At 47.0% G+C, this 21,393-nt stretch overlaps 3 protein-coding genes across 3 annotated transcripts; 2 read left to right on the top strand and 1 right to left on the bottom strand.

Annotated features, from left to right (window-relative positions):
* Positions 1-762: 762 nt before the first annotated feature.
* atmA (DNA-binding protein kinase TEL1) lies at positions 763-9,950 on the bottom strand (the record flags this gene model as incomplete). Its single annotated transcript, XM_022538192.1, has 10 exons — positions 763-782; positions 848-1,805; positions 1,869-2,930; positions 3,003-3,393; positions 3,456-7,914; positions 7,976-8,316; positions 8,370-8,556; positions 8,608-9,710; positions 9,782-9,824; positions 9,872-9,950. The coding sequence occupies 10 exons, from the start codon at positions 9,948-9,950 to the stop codon at positions 763-765; spliced, it is 8,643 nt and encodes a 2,880-aa protein (XP_022384278.1).
* Positions 9,951-10,321: 371 nt separating this feature from the next.
* Positions 10,322-15,565, top strand: ABOM_011063 (nuclear pore complex Nup192/Nup205 family protein; the record flags this gene model as incomplete). Its single annotated transcript, XM_022538191.1, has 5 exons — positions 10,322-10,505; positions 10,586-14,926; positions 14,982-15,137; positions 15,188-15,459; positions 15,515-15,565. 5 exons carry the CDS (start codon positions 10,322-10,324, stop codon positions 15,563-15,565), a joined length of 5,004 nt encoding a protein of 1,667 aa, XP_022384273.1.
* A 572-nt stretch (positions 15,566-16,137) lies between these two features.
* Positions 16,138-19,102, top strand: ABOM_011062 (cullin family protein; the record flags this gene model as incomplete). The annotated part of the gene is made up of 5 exons (XM_022538190.1): positions 16,138-16,896; positions 16,952-18,032; positions 18,101-18,523; positions 18,595-18,955; positions 19,042-19,102. 5 exons carry the CDS (start codon positions 16,138-16,140, stop codon positions 19,100-19,102), a joined length of 2,685 nt encoding a protein of 894 aa, XP_022384274.1.
* Between the last annotated feature and the right edge of the window lie 2,291 nt (positions 19,103-21,393).

Raw genomic sequence — 21,393 nt, 5'->3', positions numbered from 1 at the left:
ACTCCGTAGGGCAGGTGGTTCCTTGATGGAAGGGCAGAAAACAGAACATGCCTGTGTTGGACGCGGTTGGAACCATATGATTGACGGCTCAGGGGCATGTGGTCATGAATACTAAGGGAAGGACTACAGTGGAGAAGAAGTAAGGGAAAGTGAGACGTCTGCCAGTAATGTACTAGGTTCTGGGGGAAAAAGTGACAGTCACTGATAATGGAGCCGAGGCCGCCATTGGATACCGTGCCCTAAGATGTAAGCTATGAGGACTACTCTTTTGGACTATCAAGGCATTCAAGGTAGTCATTTCTCAACAACTGGGTCCCATAACTCAGTCGGTTAGAGTGCTGAGCTAATAACTCAGAAGTCGAGAGTTCGAGCCTCTCTGGGACCATTCTTTTTTTCCCTTTTGTGTGTGTCTGTCTGTGTTCTTTGCTTATTTATAACTCCGACATCCTCTGCCTCAAAACTTCTTCCCCCTCTTTTCTTTTTTCGCATTCGGAAGGGGACTCGCGATAGTAGTATTTTACTTCTCTCTCCACTAGGCAGTTCTATCCATGCAGATTTTCGGTTTTTACTTCAACTACCTTCACCAGAATGAAATGTGGGAGAGAGGAATGATATGATATATATTAGATAAAAATGCGCAGTATGTATGTATAACATCTAGTATGAATAGGATACGAAGAGACGCAGCGTAACACTGAACCCCATAAGTCAAATATATCGTTCATCCGTAACACAGCCGCACTATTAAGTTGTATCATTCCATTAAGCATAGGCAGCCCAACCTATGATGATGAAGTTTGTTAGTATCGCGGTACAACCGGTTTAGGTAACGTTATACGGAACATACCGCAATAAAGGACGGCCAGGTTCTTTTCGTCGGTTGCTTGCTGGATCAGCTCATTTACAGTAGCCGTAACACTCAATGTCTTGCCCAACTTCTTTGCTACAACCGTCAACGCACGATCGGCCTCGCTTGGTTCATTGCTTGGCCGTTGGTCGGCAGCACCAGGCAGCATGGGAGGTCCGCCCCCAGCTTCGGAGGCGTCTTGCATCTTCTTCATCCTCAAAGGGGACACAGTCCAGCTGTAAAGTGGATCGTAACGAAGCACGTCAAGGATGGTCATGATACTGTAGGACTCTCGTCGTAAGGTTTCAAGCGTGAACTCGCAACAGCGGCGGAAGACACCCTCGGTCTTGGTAACCCCCATCCCATCGACAAGGTCTCGTGTCAAACGGAATGGAACGACTTCGGGGACCGGTAGCACCCGGCCTTGTTCGAATGCAACCCCTAAGTCGATATGTACCACTTCGCCAGTCCTCTCGTCTAGCAAGATATTATGGCCATGGCGATCGCCGAGACCGAGAACATGACCTAAGATTGAGATGGCAGCTGTGCTTCGAGTATACGAAAGCCTTTTGCTAAACCAGTCGTCGGGATTGTTAAACTTTTCCATGAAGAAGTACTTCATAACAGGATGGAAGTGTTCAGTAACCTGTCGGTATGTCCTAACGCGTTGCTCAAGTGATCGTGTTTGAACATCGCTAATGTGCTTGCGGCAAACGTTTGGTTTCATGTCCTTCGGATAGTATTTTTGATGTGCAGGCATCAGATAATCATGCAAGGGGATGGTGTGTGGCACGAATTCGATTATTCCCGCATTCGACGTAAGAGGCAAAACCTTGTATGTGCGAATTCCCAGATTTCGCTGCCGAGTAGCCTGATGGTCCTTAAGAAGATTGCTAACTTGTTCAAATACTTGTTCCATGATAGCGTCTTGCCGCAAATCATCATTCCCTCCTTTAAACTTCCGGTATTGTTAGCCTAACATTCGCTCCAGACGCCATATCAATCGATGTTCAATGCATACCAGCTGCTTATACCGTAAACCATTACTTGCAAAAGCCGAGACAATCTTTGGCGCACTGACGCCGGATGCGATAGTGAACTCGGGATGGTACCTAACAAGCTTCGGTACATCACTATAATCGCAATCAACTCGGATTTCAATATTCATCGTGGGTGGTGGTAGTTTCTGTGTTGCGGCATCCTGCTCGAGGCGTGCGCCAGTTTGGAGTTTCCGCAGCGGAACCCTTGCGCCGCTCTTCAATTTTTCATCTGGCCTGTCAATGGCAAATCGTACATAACTGATATTGGTGTTGTGAACGGCGACCCATGTCGGCCCAATATACTTGTCGTTCTTTAGGCCTTCAACTAATCGCCCGGCTGCTCGATTGCGTGATAGCGCCGATTCATCCTTTCCTCCCTTGGACTTACTGCTCGCAAATATTTGATACATACCATGGAATGGGTGCTCAACGCAAATGCGAGTAATCAGAGAGAAGAGCATCTTCTGGAACTCATCAGGCACATCCAGCAGGCGCGAGGTTAACTGATTCATCAAGGGGGCAAATTTTCGGCTTGGAACTTGACTGAGATGCTTGGAAACGGCCGCATTTGCGATTTCGCTGTCAGACTTGTCAAGCCATAGTGCACAGAAGCGGAGGACATCATTGTTGTAAGTTTCGCTCTCTCTCAGACAAAGGAGATAGTTCTCGAGACATTGTTGTAGGAAGGATTCCCGACTTCTTCGCAGACGTTGGTATTCACGGTCATCAAGATCAAACCACTGCTTTGTCCTTGTTCGATGAAATTTGAGAGCCTCCCTCTCCCTTCCCTCAGCAGCCTTCATCATATCTTCCAACGCTTGCACTTCCTTTTCCTTACGGTTACGCAGTTGCTCAACTCGCGTAAAATCTTCCAAACCATCGGGGTTCTGTAATTGTTGGTCGCAAAATGTGGCAAACCCGTGATAAACTCTCCCAGCTTCTTCACCCCCCGAGCGGCCTTTTAGCTCCTTGACTGCTGCTAATAAATAGTCTTGGATGATAATCTCTGGTTTCTCGAGACGTGCCTCAGCGACATGGTGGCCCTTGCAAGCAAGTAAATTAGCCTGGAACGAGCAGGGTTTCGTATGCAGGGAGTTAATATAGACATAGCTTACCAAAGTCACGAGGAGTTCTGCACGGCTGATTGGTACCACCTGTTTATGTAGGTCATTTTGATCCTTGAGATGGTGAAGCATTCGAATTGATACAGTCATTTCACCTTGGTCCCATAAAACATTAGCTAGATCGAACTGGGCGGCCCCTTCAATGTTGATCCCTAGTGTAGAGCAGTGGTGTGCGAGCTTAGAGAGGCACACGGCCGATTTCAGCGAAGCTTGCTGGATGCCCTGGGCTCTTGTGATATGAAGTGATTGCCGAATGGCTTTGACCTCTAGAAGCTGTGCGTCATGATCGCTTATATTGGTCGAAGATCTTAAATAAGCCTTTCGGTTGATTGATGAGAAGAGGGCTTCGTGTGAGTTTAGTATCTCACTAATTTCATGAACGCTGCCTGAGTTAGACGTAGCTCAAGTAGACAATTATTGTTCTGCAGAGTATCTGTTCCATACCTGGTGGTCTTCAACCAAGACTCCCTGGCAGCGATTTCCTGCCATTCATTATTGATTTCTTCCGTTGATCTGGCGTCCAAAACGTCACTGACTTCAGTGATAATCCCAAGAACCCTCATCGCAGTTCGTAAAGACATAGCAGATCGACTGCTGCTCGTAAGCGACTCCAAAGTTGTCAGCAGACACTCGTTGATAGACTTAGAGGCATCAGTCAAGCTCCCTGACGTGTTGAGACTTTGGAAAGCCCGGAAGACAGTCGCGGAAGGTGAAGGATTCAAGGGCGAGACGGGTATATCCCATTGTCTTAAATTTGTTGCGGCCTGCAGCATGCTGTCAAATGAACTTGATGTGTCATTGAAGCTCCCACCAGATGCCGAGAATATGGAATTAGCAATTCCCTGTAAATTTGTCGAGTTGAGTGCCTTTAGAACGCCATAGGCGTTTGGGTCCGCTGACATCTGTATCTCGCTATCATACTGTGCACTTTGGAAGAGGAGATTCTTAAACCCTGAACTTTCATGTTGGAGCCTTTCCATAACTGAGTCCAGGGAGGGGCGTTGTTGGATGCCGTAGAAGAAATCAGGGTCATCTATGTCCTTGAATATTCCATGCAACATGTCCGAGGGAGCTTCGTATTTGGCTAGCGAGGAACGGCGAGAGCTAGAGATTACACGAGATGCATGTATCTCAAGGAAGAGGAGTGCTGTCTTTGGTAAACGGCACCTACTGGCAGCCAACGCTGCCTCTGCGAAGTCTATCTCCAGCCATTCATCACGTTCTACTATTGTCGCCTCATTTGGTTTCGGCTGGTTTCGAAGATATAGAATGCAGTTGATTGCAAGCCGTGCATGTGGTATAGTAGTGTCATGAACATCACAAAGAGCTTGCTTGAAAATCTGGGAAACTTCCTGTCGGACAATTGCTTCTTCTTGGAATTCTGCAAGCAGAACATCATGAAGCATGTATGGTAGGATTTGGACGGCTAATTCAGGGATAGCATAGATAATGTGACTTAATGACCCAATCACAGGATCTTCGGCTGCAGCTTTTGATAAGAATAACGCAATACTGCGAGCCCATTGAGATAAGGGGTTGCTTATCTTCCAATTCATTTTGGAGTCGTCTCCTTCTGTGTCTGAAGTAAGTATCGGTATGGGCGGGCATTGATAGGGGCTCCATGTGAAAGCTTTCATCAAGTAAAGAGGTACGACACTGATGCACTGTTCAAAACCCGGATACCTGGAAAGATTACTTATGATGAGTTGCAAGGTTCGCTCAACGAGTCCCACCTCCAGATAGCTGTTGTTTTGTAGCATGTTGCATAGTTCTTGAAGTATGCTAGCTTTAGAATAACAGTGGACATCTAAGCGCAAGTCGGGTAATTGAGATTTGAAAAGAGACAGATCTTGCTCCCTGAGAAGGGTGTCACTAACTTTGCCTGTAGTAGCAAAAGCACGCCCAATGACTTTCGCAGCCCACAGTCTGTATCCAGATCCGGTGCTGAAATTTTGTAGAGTTTGGTAGACAGCAACGATATTAGAAGTTGCGTCCCTGTCGGGCTCATTTAATTTGTGATAGTTTTCAAGCGGTTCCTCGGAGTCAGCACAGAGCAGTGCTATGACATGGTCGGAGACAGGCTTGCTCAAGAGGCTTTTCTGAGAGCTCCGATCATCAAGAATTCCCAGGATTACATCACGTTCATTAGTGTCATTTGAATGCGACCCAGCAGTGCAGGTGGCCTTTGAAGACTTTACCACCCGGCGAAACGATTCTCGTGTTTCTGCATCCAAGGAGGACTCGTAGGTATTTATATACTCCCCAAGCCACTGAAGAAACCTTTCAATATTCGCTATTACTATTCTTGACTGACTCTGTTGAGCTGTATCAGCCGGGGGAGATGCCAAAAACCTTTTCAAGGACAGCAATGTGGAGACCGTGACTCCAGCCATGAGTCCGGGAGTCTCTGTCAGATAAGGCTGACCAGCTTCCAAGAGATACCAGAAGATTCCTAATGCATCTTCTGAGCAATATATATCCACCAGGAACGGTAGCATGGCGTGGAGGGCCATCTCGAATGGATAGTCTCTGAGCATAACAGATCCAGCCACGCAAAGTAGTACCCTGACCTTCCGGATTACAGAACAGGCGTGGAAAGAACCAAGCGCGGGGTGAATCGATTCCAAGAGACTTCGGCAAACATAAGAAGCTAGTGTAGGTGTCCAGATTGTCTCGAGTTCATACCCGCTGCGCTTACAGAGGAATTCTAACTCATCAATGAGGTAGCGAGCCCTGAACGAGGGTTGCTGATTTGCAGGGAGAACGATTTTTGAAGCACTTTTACCGAGGATGCACCTTAGACAATCGAGGGCATACTGGAATTTTGCACGTTTTGAGAGGGCTCTTTCGACCTGTTCATATTGATCAAGGGACCCGAAGAAAGCTGCTATTGTCTGTGGAAATTGCTGATCAATCAAATCCCTGAAACGTTCAGTCCCTAGCATTTTTTTCAGCCGTGTTTCGACACCTTTAGGCTGGCTACCTTGCCCAGGAGGAGTACTGATATCTCGGGCGATGCTATAGGCCTCCGCCTTGTAGAAAGATGTCGCTAAAAGTTCAACGAAAGGCTTTCCCATGTGCTTTGACATTTCCATCTCCTCATCCTCCCGCGCACGCATGATAATTTGACCGACAAGTTCGTCTTGAACATCGCTTAACATGTCCTTGATACTTGCATATCCAAATATAGTGAAAGGCATGACTGTAATTGATTCCTGCTCAGTCCAGGTATAGAGGATCTGGGAAGAAAATAGCCGAAAGAGCGCTTTCGCATCTTTGAGTCCAAGCGTATTGGCAACACCACTTATGCACTTCTCAGCATACTGAAGTGAATGAGGTACATGTGCCGGGGTTTCGAACATGTGGTAAATGCTTCTGCGGAGTAAAGTATGCCATCGTGAAGCTAATTGTCCTAATATGAACAAACGAAGGGCGATGCCTTCTACCCAATCGGACTCTTTGGGAAGGTGTCTCAGCACGTCGTTGAATATGGCATCATGATCATTTAGTGAATACAGGCCAAATAGTCGGGGAATCAGATTTCCAACATCAAATTTAACTGGTATGCTGCCCTTCTCTAAAATCTGCAGAAGGCTTGTTCGTGGAGATGTGCTCGATTCACCGCTGGAGTACGAGGCGTTGGTATTGATGACACCCACTAGGAGTTCACTGAACATAACGAGAACGGAAGGCGATGCCATGTCTTTTGCCAATAAAACGTCTCTGAGCCATGTATAGATATCTGATGCTGAATCACTGAGATTATCATCTTCCGGGTTGACCCATGCTTTGACAAAGCTATGCATCATATGAATACAAAGGAAGTGAGAGGCTTCACAGCGCTCCAATTCATAAGTCTGTAGGCACTTTTCAGCCAGGTCTTCAAGGATGTCGAGCAACGAAGTCCGGCCCATTCCAGAAATTGCACGGTAGACGTGAGGTAAAAAGTTCCCCGCGGCTAAGATATCAACTTCGTCTAAATCGATCAAGTATTCAACCAGAGCCCTACTGGAAGGTTGATCGCGGTTGTTCAAAAGTGCGTGGGTTTTCTGTAAAACAGAGAGCTGAATAGTAGTACACCGCTGGAAGGAGGAAAACTCCTGGAATAAGGGTAGCGCTTCTCTCTTGGACTTGATGATTGAGGTGACCTCCGCCAGCCGATCTTTTGAATTGAATAGAGTATCGTCCAAATCCATAGGCTCCCCGTTATGGGGAGCCAAATTCTCTCTCTGACATCTTCTATAGGCTTCTAAAAGGCTCGCTAATGGAAGGACAAGCCTGAGCAGAGCCTTTGAGACCGTTGAGTCAGGATTGAACGATAACTGTTCAGGATCAAGGAAAGGCGACAATACTACCAGACAACCTTGAACGAATTCATGTTCGTGAGAGGCCAGGAAGGTGCATATAATCTCCCATAGACGCTCGCTATTCTGCTGTAAGTTTTGGAGTTTTGATGCAGATTGGTGCGGCAGACATTCCGTGTAAAGAGCAACGAGAATACAGAAAGACGCAACTATCTGCACGATGTCCACCGTTATATGATGTGATTTATCCTCATATAATGATTGGAAGGCTTGCAAGAACATTTCGGATTTTGCCTGCAAGAGATCCAGAACCATGTTGTCATTTGGATCTTGTCGTGAAAATGTCTCCAAATGGATAGTATCATCAGTATCCCACATATCAAAATCCAATGTACCTTTGAGTTGAAATAGGTAATTCAGCAGTTGTTTGCTCCTGTGAAGAAAATACCAGCCTTTGGCAATGAGACTCGTTGCTCCTCTGAACTGAGGTTTGGGCGGGATATAATGCCTATTAGTGCAGGCTAAAAGAAGGTTTAAGAGGTCCAAGGGCCGGGCGAATGAAGCAAGTTGAGCTAGCTGTGTCCGATCAGTTGCCGTTCCTGGGGTATTATTAGCATAAAATATCACTACCATCTCGTGGAAGCCGCTATAGTAACATACCAATAACCCAAACCTCTCGAAGCCAGGTGCATATCTGTTTTGAGGCATTTGGAAGGGATCCTGGATTTATCTGCGCAGTCATTCGAGTTGTTGTGGCCCATAAAGCCAATGATGCATCGGACACCGTAGATGGGCCGTTTAGATTGACAGATGTAAGCATCGAGTTCGTGGCCTCCACGACTGTCGAATATTCCAAAAGGTTGAACTCAAGAATGCTATTCATGAGAATACAAGATGCCCTAGAAGTAGCCTGGGAAGTTGAGGCACGGCATGTGAGCTCCCAAGCCTGTTGCCAAATTGCCCTTAATGTGGGCGAGTCTGCGTTAGGACTCCCAGCAAGGCTATAGTAAGCCTGGTTAGTGAGGCATGAGAAAGATTGCTGAGTGAATTCTACCTTGAAATAGTGATCATTGTCCAGGATGCTAGTATGCCATTATCGTCGAGTATGTTTGGTATTAACCGTAGAAGTAGCGATGACTTTGAATCGCCACTAGCATGGTACTTGGGGAGAAGCGGAATCAATTGCAGAGCGCAGATTCTTCTGGTACCTGAAGATGAAGCGCAATCACGGTGAATTTCATCTACCATAGATGTGAGACGTTGCCTTTTGTTCAGCGTCTCACTTGACGTACGTGGCGACGACAATCGCGCAGTTATCTCTTCTGATAAATCCACAAGGTTAGCTATAGCCCAGATCACGGTCCAATTGTGCTCTGATCTGCCAGATTCAAGACGGGGCCATATCAAGATCTTATCCACCGCCGCCGAAGTTTTCTGATGGAAAACCAACTCATCAACCTGTAGGATATCCTTTTCTGGACGCTTGATATACTCTTTGTACAGGGCACCCAAGAGATCTTCAATAGAGCGGTTCAACAGCTCCGATGGCTCCTGTCGAGTCGCTGCGGTCAAGAGGACAATGCAGAGCATGATGGTGACAAGCAATTCATCTTTCAACCCTACGAGTTTGGTAGCCCACAGGTGACAAATTACGGGTATTAAGTCCAGCAGTATGCTCTGGACAAGCTCTGACTTGTCAGATAACACCCTCATGATGACCGAATTAATGCTATTGAATGCGCTTTGGTGTCCACTTCCCGCGATATGCGACGACTTGACATAACCCACTAGCCCATGAAGTATATTCGCGGCGGGCTCTTGAACTGGAGCATTAACGCTTGCCGTTAGCAGCTGAATACAGACTACGGCCTCGCTGATTGCACTCTTATCGCCTTTGGATTTCTCTCTGACAGTTAGTGTTGGCGTCGATCTGGACGGTGTGGGAGTACCTCCAGCTCCCAAGAAGTTATCCAAAGTGGACCGAGAATCGCTCCCGGTATGCGCACGGTCGTCCTCATAATCTTGGGTCTTCAAGATCTTTAGACAAAAATCCATAAGCTTCTGCCATTCACTGGCCCCCAGATGTTCGACATGTGGAGGATAATTTAGCAATGCAGTCAAGCATTTTGTATAATCCACACCGAGAAGCTCAAACAGACTACTTCCTGGGTCCTGCAAAGTTTCGGTTATATGATCAACAACCGCACGAACAGACTTGGCCCGCAAGTTATGCAGAAGGGCGTCAACAGCTAATCGCAGAACAGATGCGCATGTTGATAAGCGAGACGCAGATGGGCCCTTAGAATTTGCTCGATTATACAGAGATTTCTCTGACGAGATGAATCGGAACAGTGACTCAAAGATTTTATGACAAGCTTTGTCATTCAGGGAACTCCTAGATGATATGCACGGGTCAACAACAAGGACCACTATCAATCTAAAGAGTGATATTGATTTTCCACACACAGTTTTGAGTTCCGTTTATTTTGTTGGAGTATATGCTTCAAATCTTGTAGATGTTAGAAGGGTATAATAGATCCTCCAAGTATAACCCACCAGCTAGACCATCAGAACGCTCTTTTTGCTTCTCGGATGACAGAAGCACCAGAGTCCTATCCAGAGTGATTTCCGCCATTGCGATGGTGCTGATAATGCGGAGTAGTACTTATACACATTTAACACTAATAAAAGTCGAACGTTTGATAACCATGTTCATATGCGACAAATCCTAAACTTTCGAGAACTCCATTATGCAACAAAAAACATGGCTAAGCCCTTAAACCTGTATGAGACAGGGCGTTATGGGGAAATTGCCTGGAAGCTCCGGTGCGGCTGTTGAGAGACAAAGGAGCTTTGGTCTTGGCGCAAACAGAAGCTCCGCCGCTTTTACTTTTTCGGGTCGGAATTTTGATCGCGACCTCCGACCTTTTTGGCCCGCAACAAACAGTTTATACTTCATATCCACCTCCACAGCGCTTTTTGCCGAGCTAGGGAAAATCTCTGATCATGGGGGACAGAGACACTCTAGCGGGCCTTCGTGGCCTGTACCAAGATCTCTCTTCCCTCACTGAGTCCTCCTTTGTGAACATTGACCGTCTCCGTGATGAGTTGGAGGCTCACATCGATGATTTCAGGAAGCTCCTTGACAGGCCACCAAAAAACAATTCTAGTCGCCAGGCTGTTCTTTCAGGTAAGCATTTATCTTACATGCGCAATGGGAAATGAAATCTTAGGTTGGAACCATGTTCACGTTACTCCGAAACCATTTAGGGAAGATCACCGTCGATGACCTTGAATATTCTATCAACGAGGAGTTCCAACAAGGCGCGTTACAGCTGGCCGATGCGCTGGGTATCGATGAACTGGAGGCAGCGCACCTGTTTCTTGGCGCACAGGATCATGCTCAGATGCTGGATAGAACTCCTCTTATCGCTGCGATCATGCGATTTCACGAGCGTCGACACTTCCTCCTCGAATCCCTGCGTCTTATCCTCCAAGAATCCTTTGAGGTCGAACGTGAAACGACCCAGGTTCTAATGCAGGACATGATAGCCTTCGTTGTCGAGATAAAGAATGGCCCTCTACGAAACGCGTCACTGTTTGCACGGAAATGCATGAAATCAATGGAAGATATTGAGAAGTGGCTTGTACTTGTTGCTGAACAGATTCAGAAAGCATCCATTGTTGGTCAAGCCGAAGATGCCGATATAATGGAGGCCATAGAGTATCAGCGCGCCAGCTTGCAGCAACAACATGAATCATTGGGTGCTATACTTTGCTACCTTTTCAAAGGCCCTTATACTAGCCCCGAGGATCTTCGGCTGCTGCTCGGAAACCTTCGGAAATTGGACCGGTTTGATGGGTTACTTGTGCATTATATCCCTTCTATAATCGCTGCTTTCGTTCAACATGGTTCTCCGGAAAGTTCCAATTCATACAAAGAGGCTCGAAGCTTGCACACGGCCGTCACGTCGACCAAGGATGGCCAATCCTGGGCCCTACCTACTTTCCATTCTGCAATAATTGCTCTCTGGCTTGCAGTATATGGTGGATGGGATTTTGATGGACCGTCGTCCCCCCTCCCCGGGGTCAATCTTGAGAAGGACGCAGAGGAGCGTACAAAGATGTTCATGACAGCGCTAGATGATGGAGGTCTGGACTTTATGCTGGCTGTCTGTTCTGGAGTGAACAATGAAGAATGGGCAGATCCAGCTCGGAGTGAATTGGTTACATTGCTATTGAAGGAAAGCTCCTCAGCTATGCCCGAATCTGACACTTGCGCTACATACATGAAATGCTTACTGATGGAGAACTTCGAGGTCTTTGTGGAGTCATGCATCGCTAATATGCCAGATGCTGTTCGAATGTTAAAATCAGAAGAAGATTCGCAAAGATTGGATCAAATTACTGCACTAAGAGATGGCCTAACTTCTAGTCTCCATCGAGGTTTAGTGGAAGCTCGGACACACCTTGAATCTTTCCTCATGATAATGGCTTTTGCATTTGAGCAGCGACCGGACGCTGCACAGGAGTTCTGGGCCGATCCTGACGGAAATCTGTATGGCTTCCTTCAATGGGCCTCGAAAAGGCAAACTGTCCCTAGAGTTAGCGCATTCTGTGAATTACTATGCTCTATATCGGGAAGCGAAGATAATGCCACTGCAGCTCATAGATTTCTCACTGAAGAGGACAAGTTCATGTCTGCTAAATTCAAGCGATCGACTTCTATGAACTGGGCCCAGATGTTCGCTGAGTTAGAACTTTATGCTACAAAAGTGACCGAGAAGCCTCCTGCCTCGACATCTCAAACGATCCTACGATCCCGGAAGTCTGAACCAGCAGATATGAGTGAACCAGAAAGCCCTGTCATGCTGACCTGTTATCTCCGGTTGATGGGACATCTATGTAGACAAAGTGTTGCGATACGGGACTGGATGCTTCATCATCCCTCGTTCAACGTTGTCACCACATTGTTGACATTGTGCAGCGGACCGATACCCACGCACTTGAGAGCCACAGTTTTCACCACCCTTGCAGCTTTGATGACTGAAAGAATACCTATCAATGGCAACGAAATGTGGCTTTCTATTGACCAGTGGATTTCAGGTGGATCTATGAGTGCTTCTGGAATGGGCAAGATCCCTGTAGTCTCAAATCCTCTTATTTGGCATGAGCAACAAGCGTTTCAAAAATTTGGCGAGAGCTTCGACCAAGCCAATGCTTTTGTGACCTTGATCAATTCCCTTGTATCTCCAACATCCGATTCAGCTGACTACCACCTCTCGCTGCCGTTTCCTGAATCTTTGGGTTCATCCTATCGCATGCCAGGCATTGAGCCTTACATAGACTTTATACTGGGCCATGCCTTGTCACGGAAAGTGCCAGATCTCAACGAACGCCAATCTCGGATGCTGACGTACAATTGCCTGGAGTTTGTCGTGACGTGCTTGAAGTCCTTCAACGAGAGCCTTGTCTCTGTTCTGAGCCAGCCCACTGTGCCATCCGATGCTAAAACGTCGTCACTGGTTACTTATGTCCGCCTACACCCCTTTGCACGGGTAGCTGAATGGTTGTTCAACGAAGATGTAATCAAGACAATCTTCGCGACAGCTCACCAAGATATAGCCGAGGTTTCCAAGGCAGCGTCTGACTCTATATTGGTCCTATCTGTAGTCAGAAGCCTTGAGGTCATGGACCTGATCATGGACCTTCAGTCGACATATTTCAACATTGTTCGACCTTTGATCAAGTCTCAAAGTGGTGGGGGCCGAACCAACGTAGCGAACTCATCGCTCTCTGCCTTTGAAGATAGTGTCCTGAACAACTTGTCAATTGTGCCAGCTTTGTGTCTCTATTGCAGCACGGCACATCAACAACTCACAATTACATCAATGGTGCTGCTGGAGAAACTCTCTAGCTCCAGAAAGCTGAACAAGGTTTCATCACCCGGGTTGTCCAAGTGGCGGTCCTCGAATAAAATCGTCGAGGTCCTCAGCACGGAAGTAGAGGTGGACAGCGTGGCGCGCCCACTTGTATCTCAAATGCAGCCTGAACTACGGGAACTTGATCATGGATCGCAATCTTCGGGCTACATCATTAGAGAAAGTTTATTGGCGCTGCTGAATAGCTGCCTTAGAATGATCACGGATCGGCCAACGATAGCTCATCTTCTTCTTGGATTTAGCAGTGTGGGAAATATGCTCGACATCTCCTCTGACGGACTTCTCGCCAACGGAATGTCCTTGCTACACGCTATCATCACATTCTTGCAAAGCTATCCAGATCAAGTTGATGGAAATATCCTGTCATGGATGGTGCACCTGAAGCGTATGGCATTGGAGGTGTTAAAGCACTTATGGTCATCCAAAATCTCGTCTTACTTCACCCTTACTGAGATGCGTGCGAACCGTTTTCTGCAAAGTCTGCTCGCAAGCCAACCCATCATTGGACCAAACACTCCTTGGGATGGGTTCCCGATTATGACAGAAGAATTCTGGGTTTCGGATTCTGCTAGTGCTCTCGCTGAATTTCTGTTGTACAGAAGTTATTTGTATGCTTATGCTACTACAGAGGTTCGTTCGGCTGCTAAGCTCCGTTCACCAACGCTGCAAGCAGATATCATGTCGACGTTGTTTGGAAATTCGACCTCAGAGACAGGGGATGCAGTATTGAATCCTACGGTGTTTGACCTTTTCGATTTCGCAGATCTGGACATTGGACGTCAACTCCAGCCCCCCATGCTAGTCCTACTAGATGGTATTATGCTGGATGCGTGCGTAAAAGAAGCGGATGGTTCACTTGTTCTTTACAGTGAGGCAGAGCTGGAGGAGCTGATACAACTTAGGAAAGAGGAATTGCTTTCAAGCGGGCATTTACGCCCACAAGATGAGGAACAATTTCTTGCAGAAGCCGAAGGTTTGAAGATGTTCGTCCATGCAACAAACCAGTCAAGAAAGATCAATAACAACCGTTATTTGGCTCTTCGATCCTGGACAGAACTCATTACAACCATGCTCACTTGCTCCGAAATTGAAGGCGGACGAAAATCGACATTCATACTGCATACCATTCAGTTGATTCTTCCCAAGCTTGAAGCCGCTGTTGAAGAGGATCTCCCAGAGGCGACCGAACTAGCACGCTTAGCTGAAATTTTAGTTACCAAACTGGAATCAAGCCCAGCAAAAGCCAATTATGCCCGGAGAAGTGGAGATGTCATTGATGAGAAGCTCCATCAACTCTTCCAGATCTGTGTTAGAGGTATCACTCTGGCGACAGGAAATGTTAATCTCCGAGAAACTTTCTATAACATTTGCTCATCCTACATCGCCCGTATAATTCAGCCCGATACAGGACACGAGAGTATCAAACAGCATAGCCACCAGATTGTCAAGATGGCTGGCACCACACTGATTGAAGTGATATGCGATGATGCATATGCTGGCCAGGAGACATGTCGCGTGTCTGCTCTATTGTTCCTCAATCTCCTTGCAGCTCTCGATAAACAGGGGGATTCCATATTGGCCGAGTCAATTTCTCAGTCAAATTATCTAAGTCTCTTCCTCGATGCCATTAGGACGTTGCCCGTTGAACTAAAGAATGCCCAAGCGAATGGTAAGTAGCCATGGAGTCTGCTGGCCATATCTACAGCTAATCAGGTCTAATTCAGATACACCTTTACTCTTATCCTACTATGAATCTCTGCTGTCTTTACTTCAGCAACTCTGCCAAACGAAGGCCGGCGCAACTCACGTCTTGACGACCGGTCTTTTCGAAGCAGTACGTGGTTCGCAGCTATTCGCTGCCGACCCAGATCTTGGCATCGGTCAGTAACATGCCGTCCCTTGGTACAATTAAACTGTCTAACGATAGTAGATATTGATAACCCTGATGCCCTCCGGAGATATTACGATCTACTGGATTCTGTCCTACGAGTTATTGTTTCCGCTGCATTTTCCCGGGGCCTTCACAACGAGCAGATGATGGAACAGACTCGTGCGTTCCTTGCTGAGAATAGGCAAAGTATGGTCGGCATATTCAAACGCTTTGCCAAGATCGGTGGAGGGGGTGCTGCCGATCACCATAGCGCCCTAACCAACCTAACCAAATCATACATGGCACTAGTTGCTGCTACGGATTTCTTAGAGGTACGCTCCTTAACACATGGTATACTTCTTCGAGGAATCAGCTAACATTCGGCAGTTTGAGGATAATGAAGTGAGAGAGCTCACTCGACCCAAATTATTCTCGTGAACAGGGACTATGGGCAAAGCGTCCAGGCACTTTTAGGGGGAGTAACTGGATTTATTGATGTAACGAAATGGTGTATATGGAAATGATTGCTATACTGTGCCTACTGTTTTGAATGTACAACCTTGGCATATCTCAAAGGGAGGTCCTCTTTTCCAATATATTGTTTTTTTTTTTTCTTTTGAAAAAAAAGATTTTTTGGACCTAAATAATCCCATTCCGACATAGCCCCCATTCTTTGCTGCCAGCTATGAATGTAGACGTGTAAAATTGTTGTCTGGTGAGATAGTATACTCCCCACAAAGTCAAATACAAGTACAGTACGGTCGTATTATCTTATCTCCGACTTCAACATCAACGGAACCTTACCGCGGAGTATCTCTGCGTCAGCCCTCCTCTCTTCCAGCTGCCCCCTCCATCTCACCTCCCTTCCACCACCATTACCACATCGCTCATTTGAAATTCGAGAAAGCTTAGGTCGATTTGCCATGAATTGTATAGTCCAGAGATCTTCTGGACCTTTCCAACGCTAAGCGCTCCTCTTCAACATCGTCATCTCGGACAAGACCGGGTAGATGCCGCAACCCTCGAGAGGCGCCACCGAGCAGAGGAGCGGTAAGCGCAAATCGACCGGCAAGAGGAAGCTTTCTGAGCAAGAGGAAGCATTACACCAACCTCAGCACCAACAGGCGACGATTTCGGAGCTCCTGTCGCGGAATCACACAACCCACGGGAAAGAGCATCATCTTCATCATCACCAGCTATCCTCCCCGACGAGCAAGCGTCCCCGGCTATCGCCATCCCCCTCGGGTCTAACTGCTGCACAAGGTCCGCGGGGATCGGCTTCATCCAACACCATGTACAATTTTTCCAATCAGGAAACAAAAGGCAATGGATTATTTGGTCAAGTTACACCGGGTACCAACTCCGGAAATGTAGCAGCAAAGCCCCGCTCCTTCAACGCACCAGTGCGCCAAAGCAACTTTACTCCTCACACTGGCGCCAAGAAGCTCGTTGTCAAGAATCTTCGGGTGGGCTCTCGATTGAATCAAGATTCATACTTCGAGAAGATATGGGGCCAGCTTGACGCCGCGCTGACCGCGATTTTCGATGGCGGGAAACCCGAGGTCTCGCTAGAAGAGCTGTACAAAGGGGCTGAGAATGTATGTCGTCAAGGGCGAGCTTCAGCGCTGGCCAGACAACTGCAAGAGCGATGCCGAGGACATGTATCCGGTAAACTGCGTGATACGCTGGTAGCAAAAGCAGCAGGGGGGAACAACATCGATACGCTACGAGCCGTTGTAGATTCGTGGACGACATGGCAATCAAAGCTGGTATGTTTCCATTCATCTTCCGTTCTTCCACCATCTTGAATTGACTCGTTTGCAGGTTACGGTACGCTGGATTTTCTACTATCTCGACCAGTCGTTCCTCCTCCACTCCAAGGAATACCCAGTTATACGCGAAATGGGCTTGATTCAGTTCCGGCAACACATATTTAATGATCCAATCTTACAGCCACAAGTTTTACAGGGCGCCTGCGACCTGGTTGAAGCGGATCGTGACGAAGGGCGCGGTATGTCGGCGGACTCATCTTTGCTTCGGAACGCTATTGAATTTTTCCATGGCCTTGATGTTTATACTACTGGTTTTGAACCTCTCCTTGTCTCCGAATCGAAGAAATTCTTCGCAATATGGGCTCAGCATGAAGCCTCAGGATATCTCGCCACTTTCGCGGAAAACAGCCACCGCTTAATCGAACAAGAAGTAGACAGGTGCACATTGTTCTCCTTAAATCGGAGCACAAAACAGAAGTTGTCTGAACTTTTGGATCAAGAGTTAGTGGCAGAGCAAGAAGATGTTCTCCTCAACCAAAATGATATTCTTGGTCTGCTGCGGGCCGGCAATAAGACTGCCTTGGAAAAGCTTTACACTCTTCTTCAACGAAGGGATTTGGGGGCGAAATTGAGAACGGCATTCAGCAGTTACATCGTTGAAGAAGGGACTGGGATTGTATTTGACGATGAAAAAGATGCGGAAATGGTGGCCCGGCTATTGGATTTCAAACAGCAGCTTGACGAAACTTGGATCAACTCCTTCCATCGGCATGAGGAACTGGGACATGCTTTGCGGGAGGCCTTTGAGACTTTCATGAACAAGGGACGAAAGTCGAGCGCATCCGGAGGCACAGATAACCCCAAGACTGGAGAGATGATTGCCAAATATGTGGATAGATTGCTCAAAGGCGGGTGGAAATTACCTCCTGGACGAAAAGTCGAGGATGTACCTCTTGCCGATGAGGATGCCGAAATCAATCGACAGTTAGACCAAGTGTTAGACCTCTTCCGATTTGTACATGGCAAAGCTGTATTTGAGGCATTTTACAAGAACGACCTTGCCCGCCGGCTATTGATGGGCCGAAGTGCTAGTGATGATGCAGAGAAGAGCATGCTGGCGAGGCTCAAGACAGGTTGGTTCTGATCCCGAGCGACAGAAATTGACATGTATGCATGGAAGCTAACGTTGCCGATTGGTTAGAATGCGGTTCCAGCTTCACGCACAACCTGGAATCTATGTTTAAAGACATGGACGTGGCGCGCGATGAAATGGCGGCGTATAATTCTATTCAGCGTGAGCGCAAGCACCGATTGCCGGTAGATTTGAATGTTAGTGTGCTCTCTGCGGCTGCCTGGCCGTCCTATCCCGATGTTCAGGTGCGAATACCGCCCGAAATCGCGACGGCTGTCAGCGAGTTCGAAAAGTTTTACTATAGTAAATACAACGGGCGCAAACTTAATTGGAAGCACCAACTCGCGCACTGCCAGCTGCGCGCAAGATTTCCCAAAGGCGATAAGGAACTGGTAGTCAGTTCATTCCAGGCTATCGTGCTTCTGCTATTTAATGAGGTGTCAGAGAAGGATACTCTGAGCTATCTACAGATCCAGGAGGCGACGAAGTTGTGTCAGTACCCCATATTCTCCAGTCTCCAATTACTGATACTTTCTGGGCTGCTGCTAACTGATGTGATACAGCTGACCAGGAGCTGAAACGGACCCTTCAATCGCTCGCATGCGCCAAATACCGAGTGCTCGTTAAGAATCCGAAGGGCCGAGAAGTCAACACAACGGACGAGTTCTCGTACAACGGGGGATTCTCCGACGTGAAAATGCGGATCAAGATCAATCAGATCCAGCTGAAGGAGACAAAGGAGGAGAACAAGACGACACACGAGCGGGTGGCAGCCGATCGACATTATGAGACCCAGGCAGCTATTGTGCGGATTATGAAGAGTCGGAAGACGATCACACACCCCGAGCTGGTAGCGGAGGTGATCAAGGCGACGCGCAGCCGAGGAGTGCTCGAGCCTGCGGATATTAAGAAGAACATTGAGAAGTGAGTGACTGAGAAAATATATATATATATTTTCTTTTCTGGTTTTATTGAGAACCTGATCACTAACTATGAATGCTGCTCTACAGGCTGATTGAAAAGGACTACATGGAGCGAGAAGAGGGAAACCGGTATCAGTATGTGGCATAATGGAAGATTTAGAGACGACTATATCTTTGCCAGTAGGACATTATTAACTATCATGTGTTTTAACTCCTCGAGCATCATATGACACGAAGCAAACGTTGTTTTAATATATGACCAGAGACAATGTGGGGGGGGTACTTTGTTCCCCGGTCCATCGGCCATGCAGTAGTTGCGGCCGCGGAAATCTAATCGCGTTCCCTATTAAGTTATTATTAACCTTCCCCCATGATCACGGGATGGCAGGTCCAGCCCCCACGCGGTGCCGATCCGAACAACCCTGAGAAAAGTTCGGCATTGGCAGACGGAGCCCTCCGTACGCTGGGTTACCTCTCCGTGGTTTATCCACTGATTTTTTTTGTATTACCATTCTAATCTAGCATTGGATAATCCTCTATTATCAATAGCATCATGATTACTTGCGGACCTAGTATTCTGTGATGAGTGCCACCAACCGGTTTAGTGGCAAGGTGATCGACAATATTCAGACTCCATGATCGTTGTCATCATCATTGAATGAATGATGAGATAATTGCGTACATACTAAACGGTGAGCAAGTAAAGTCAAAGACAGCATACAAACTGCACTCGACGCATCACCACCACTCCTTTCGACTCTCGCCCGAGAGAACCGAGACTCGGGAGAGAACGAGCCACCGAAAATAAAAAAAGATTAAGCATAATCAAAGGGATGGTCCGGAAATTGGTAAAATGTTATGTATCATCGGATGTATTGAAATGAAACGGAAGAATAATAAAAAACGGTCTGGGCTCTTTTGGGGGTTCACGTGGATGACTGCACTTTTTCTTTTTATCCACAGCAACCCTTCCCTGTCTCAATCTCAACCCTGAGGGACGGGCGATCAGGAGGAATCCTCAATGGAACACTTCATGGAGCTAGGGATCATCTTGAATAGTATGCGACTACGTACGTGCCTATCATTGGGAGTTCCTGATGCGGTAATGATTAGAGCCCTTCAACCACGCTGGTGGATTTCCATTAGATCTGACAGCGGGGAAGCTAGGCTTTTTTTTGTAGGTCCCATGATCGGTTTTTATGTTGGGGATGTTTCTAGCGCCGTTTCCCCCTTTTTGTCGCACTCCGTCTTCGTTCTAGAAATTATTCTTGCTACGAATCAGTTTCTTTTGTTTTGTTTTCTTTTTATTATTATTATTATTACCGTCTTTTTTTTTTTTTTTTTTTTTTTCCAGATCCCATAATATTGTCGAAAGAAGAGATTTTGAGAGTATTACAGCCTCAATTGACCCAGTCCTGTGTCATTCTTTCTGCCCGAATTGTCAATCTGATAGCGAAAGGGACTCGTAATTGACACCTCTCCAGTACGCATATCATATGCATGCAGAGAATAGGAATAATCCCAATAGTATGTGCCTGCTGCGTCCTATGTAGATCTTCGGGCATCCCACAATGCATACTGGGTCGCTGGACGCATGCCGATATACGTGGAGTGGAATCTGTTGGGATGCTTCTCACGCTCATCGGCAGCGGGAGTAAGGGATGAGTAGACAACATACATCACGAGAGCTGAAAGATTTTTATTTTCCTTCATATGTTTTAAGTGGTCAAGTGCATCGTGTCTAATGATGTAAGGATGGGCTGATAGATCGAGGTAGAGTAATCATCCCAATTATTAGACATCTCTATGTACTACCTCTGTTGCTTGTATTGTAATTGATAGTAAACCATGGTATGTGTGGTTAGTGGATGCACCCGGAAGGTGATATGGACCGACACTTGCGACATCCACTCGATAAGCCCTCCAGGGTAAGAACTGGCAATTATGAATTTCAATTTTAGACCATGAAAGGAATTATCCGCGGAGGAAGCCGTAGCCGCATCCATCAAACGGAAGTAAGCAAGCGTTTTGACTTCCCCAAAGCCATCCCCATACGAGGGGTCGAGGCGGGAATGCCACAGATGGTAATCCGAAGCGTTCGTTCAAAAGTCGCCTGCAAGTCGCCCAAGGTTCCAGACCCATGGGGTTTCGCGGCCGGCGGGGAGTTTGATTACCTATGGACAAGGCCTCAGAACAATGTATAATTGGTGTAATATTACGAGTCCGCAGGTACCATTGTATGGAGTCCTCCGTACATACCTCGCAGTGGGCTAGACCTCTTAGGTACTTACTCGATTAGGTACTCCTCGGTACAGCTGCCTCGCTCGATGTGTTGGAACTATCGTGAACTACTATTCCATTGCCTATCCGGGGCTTGATGGGTCTCATTGCAATCATTGTCCATGTGAACTGAAAAAAAAATTGTAAAAAAAGAACAAA

The sequence above is a fragment of the Aspergillus bombycis genome, assembly GCF_001792695.1.
Source record: "Aspergillus bombycis strain NRRL26010 chromosome Unknown contig00139, whole genome shotgun sequence".
In the NCBI taxonomy this organism is placed as follows: Eukaryota; Fungi; Ascomycota; class Eurotiomycetes; order Eurotiales; family Aspergillaceae; genus Aspergillus; species Aspergillus bombycis.
Note: the sequence above shows the minus strand (reverse complement) of the source record. Positions and strands in the feature narration are given on the sequence as shown.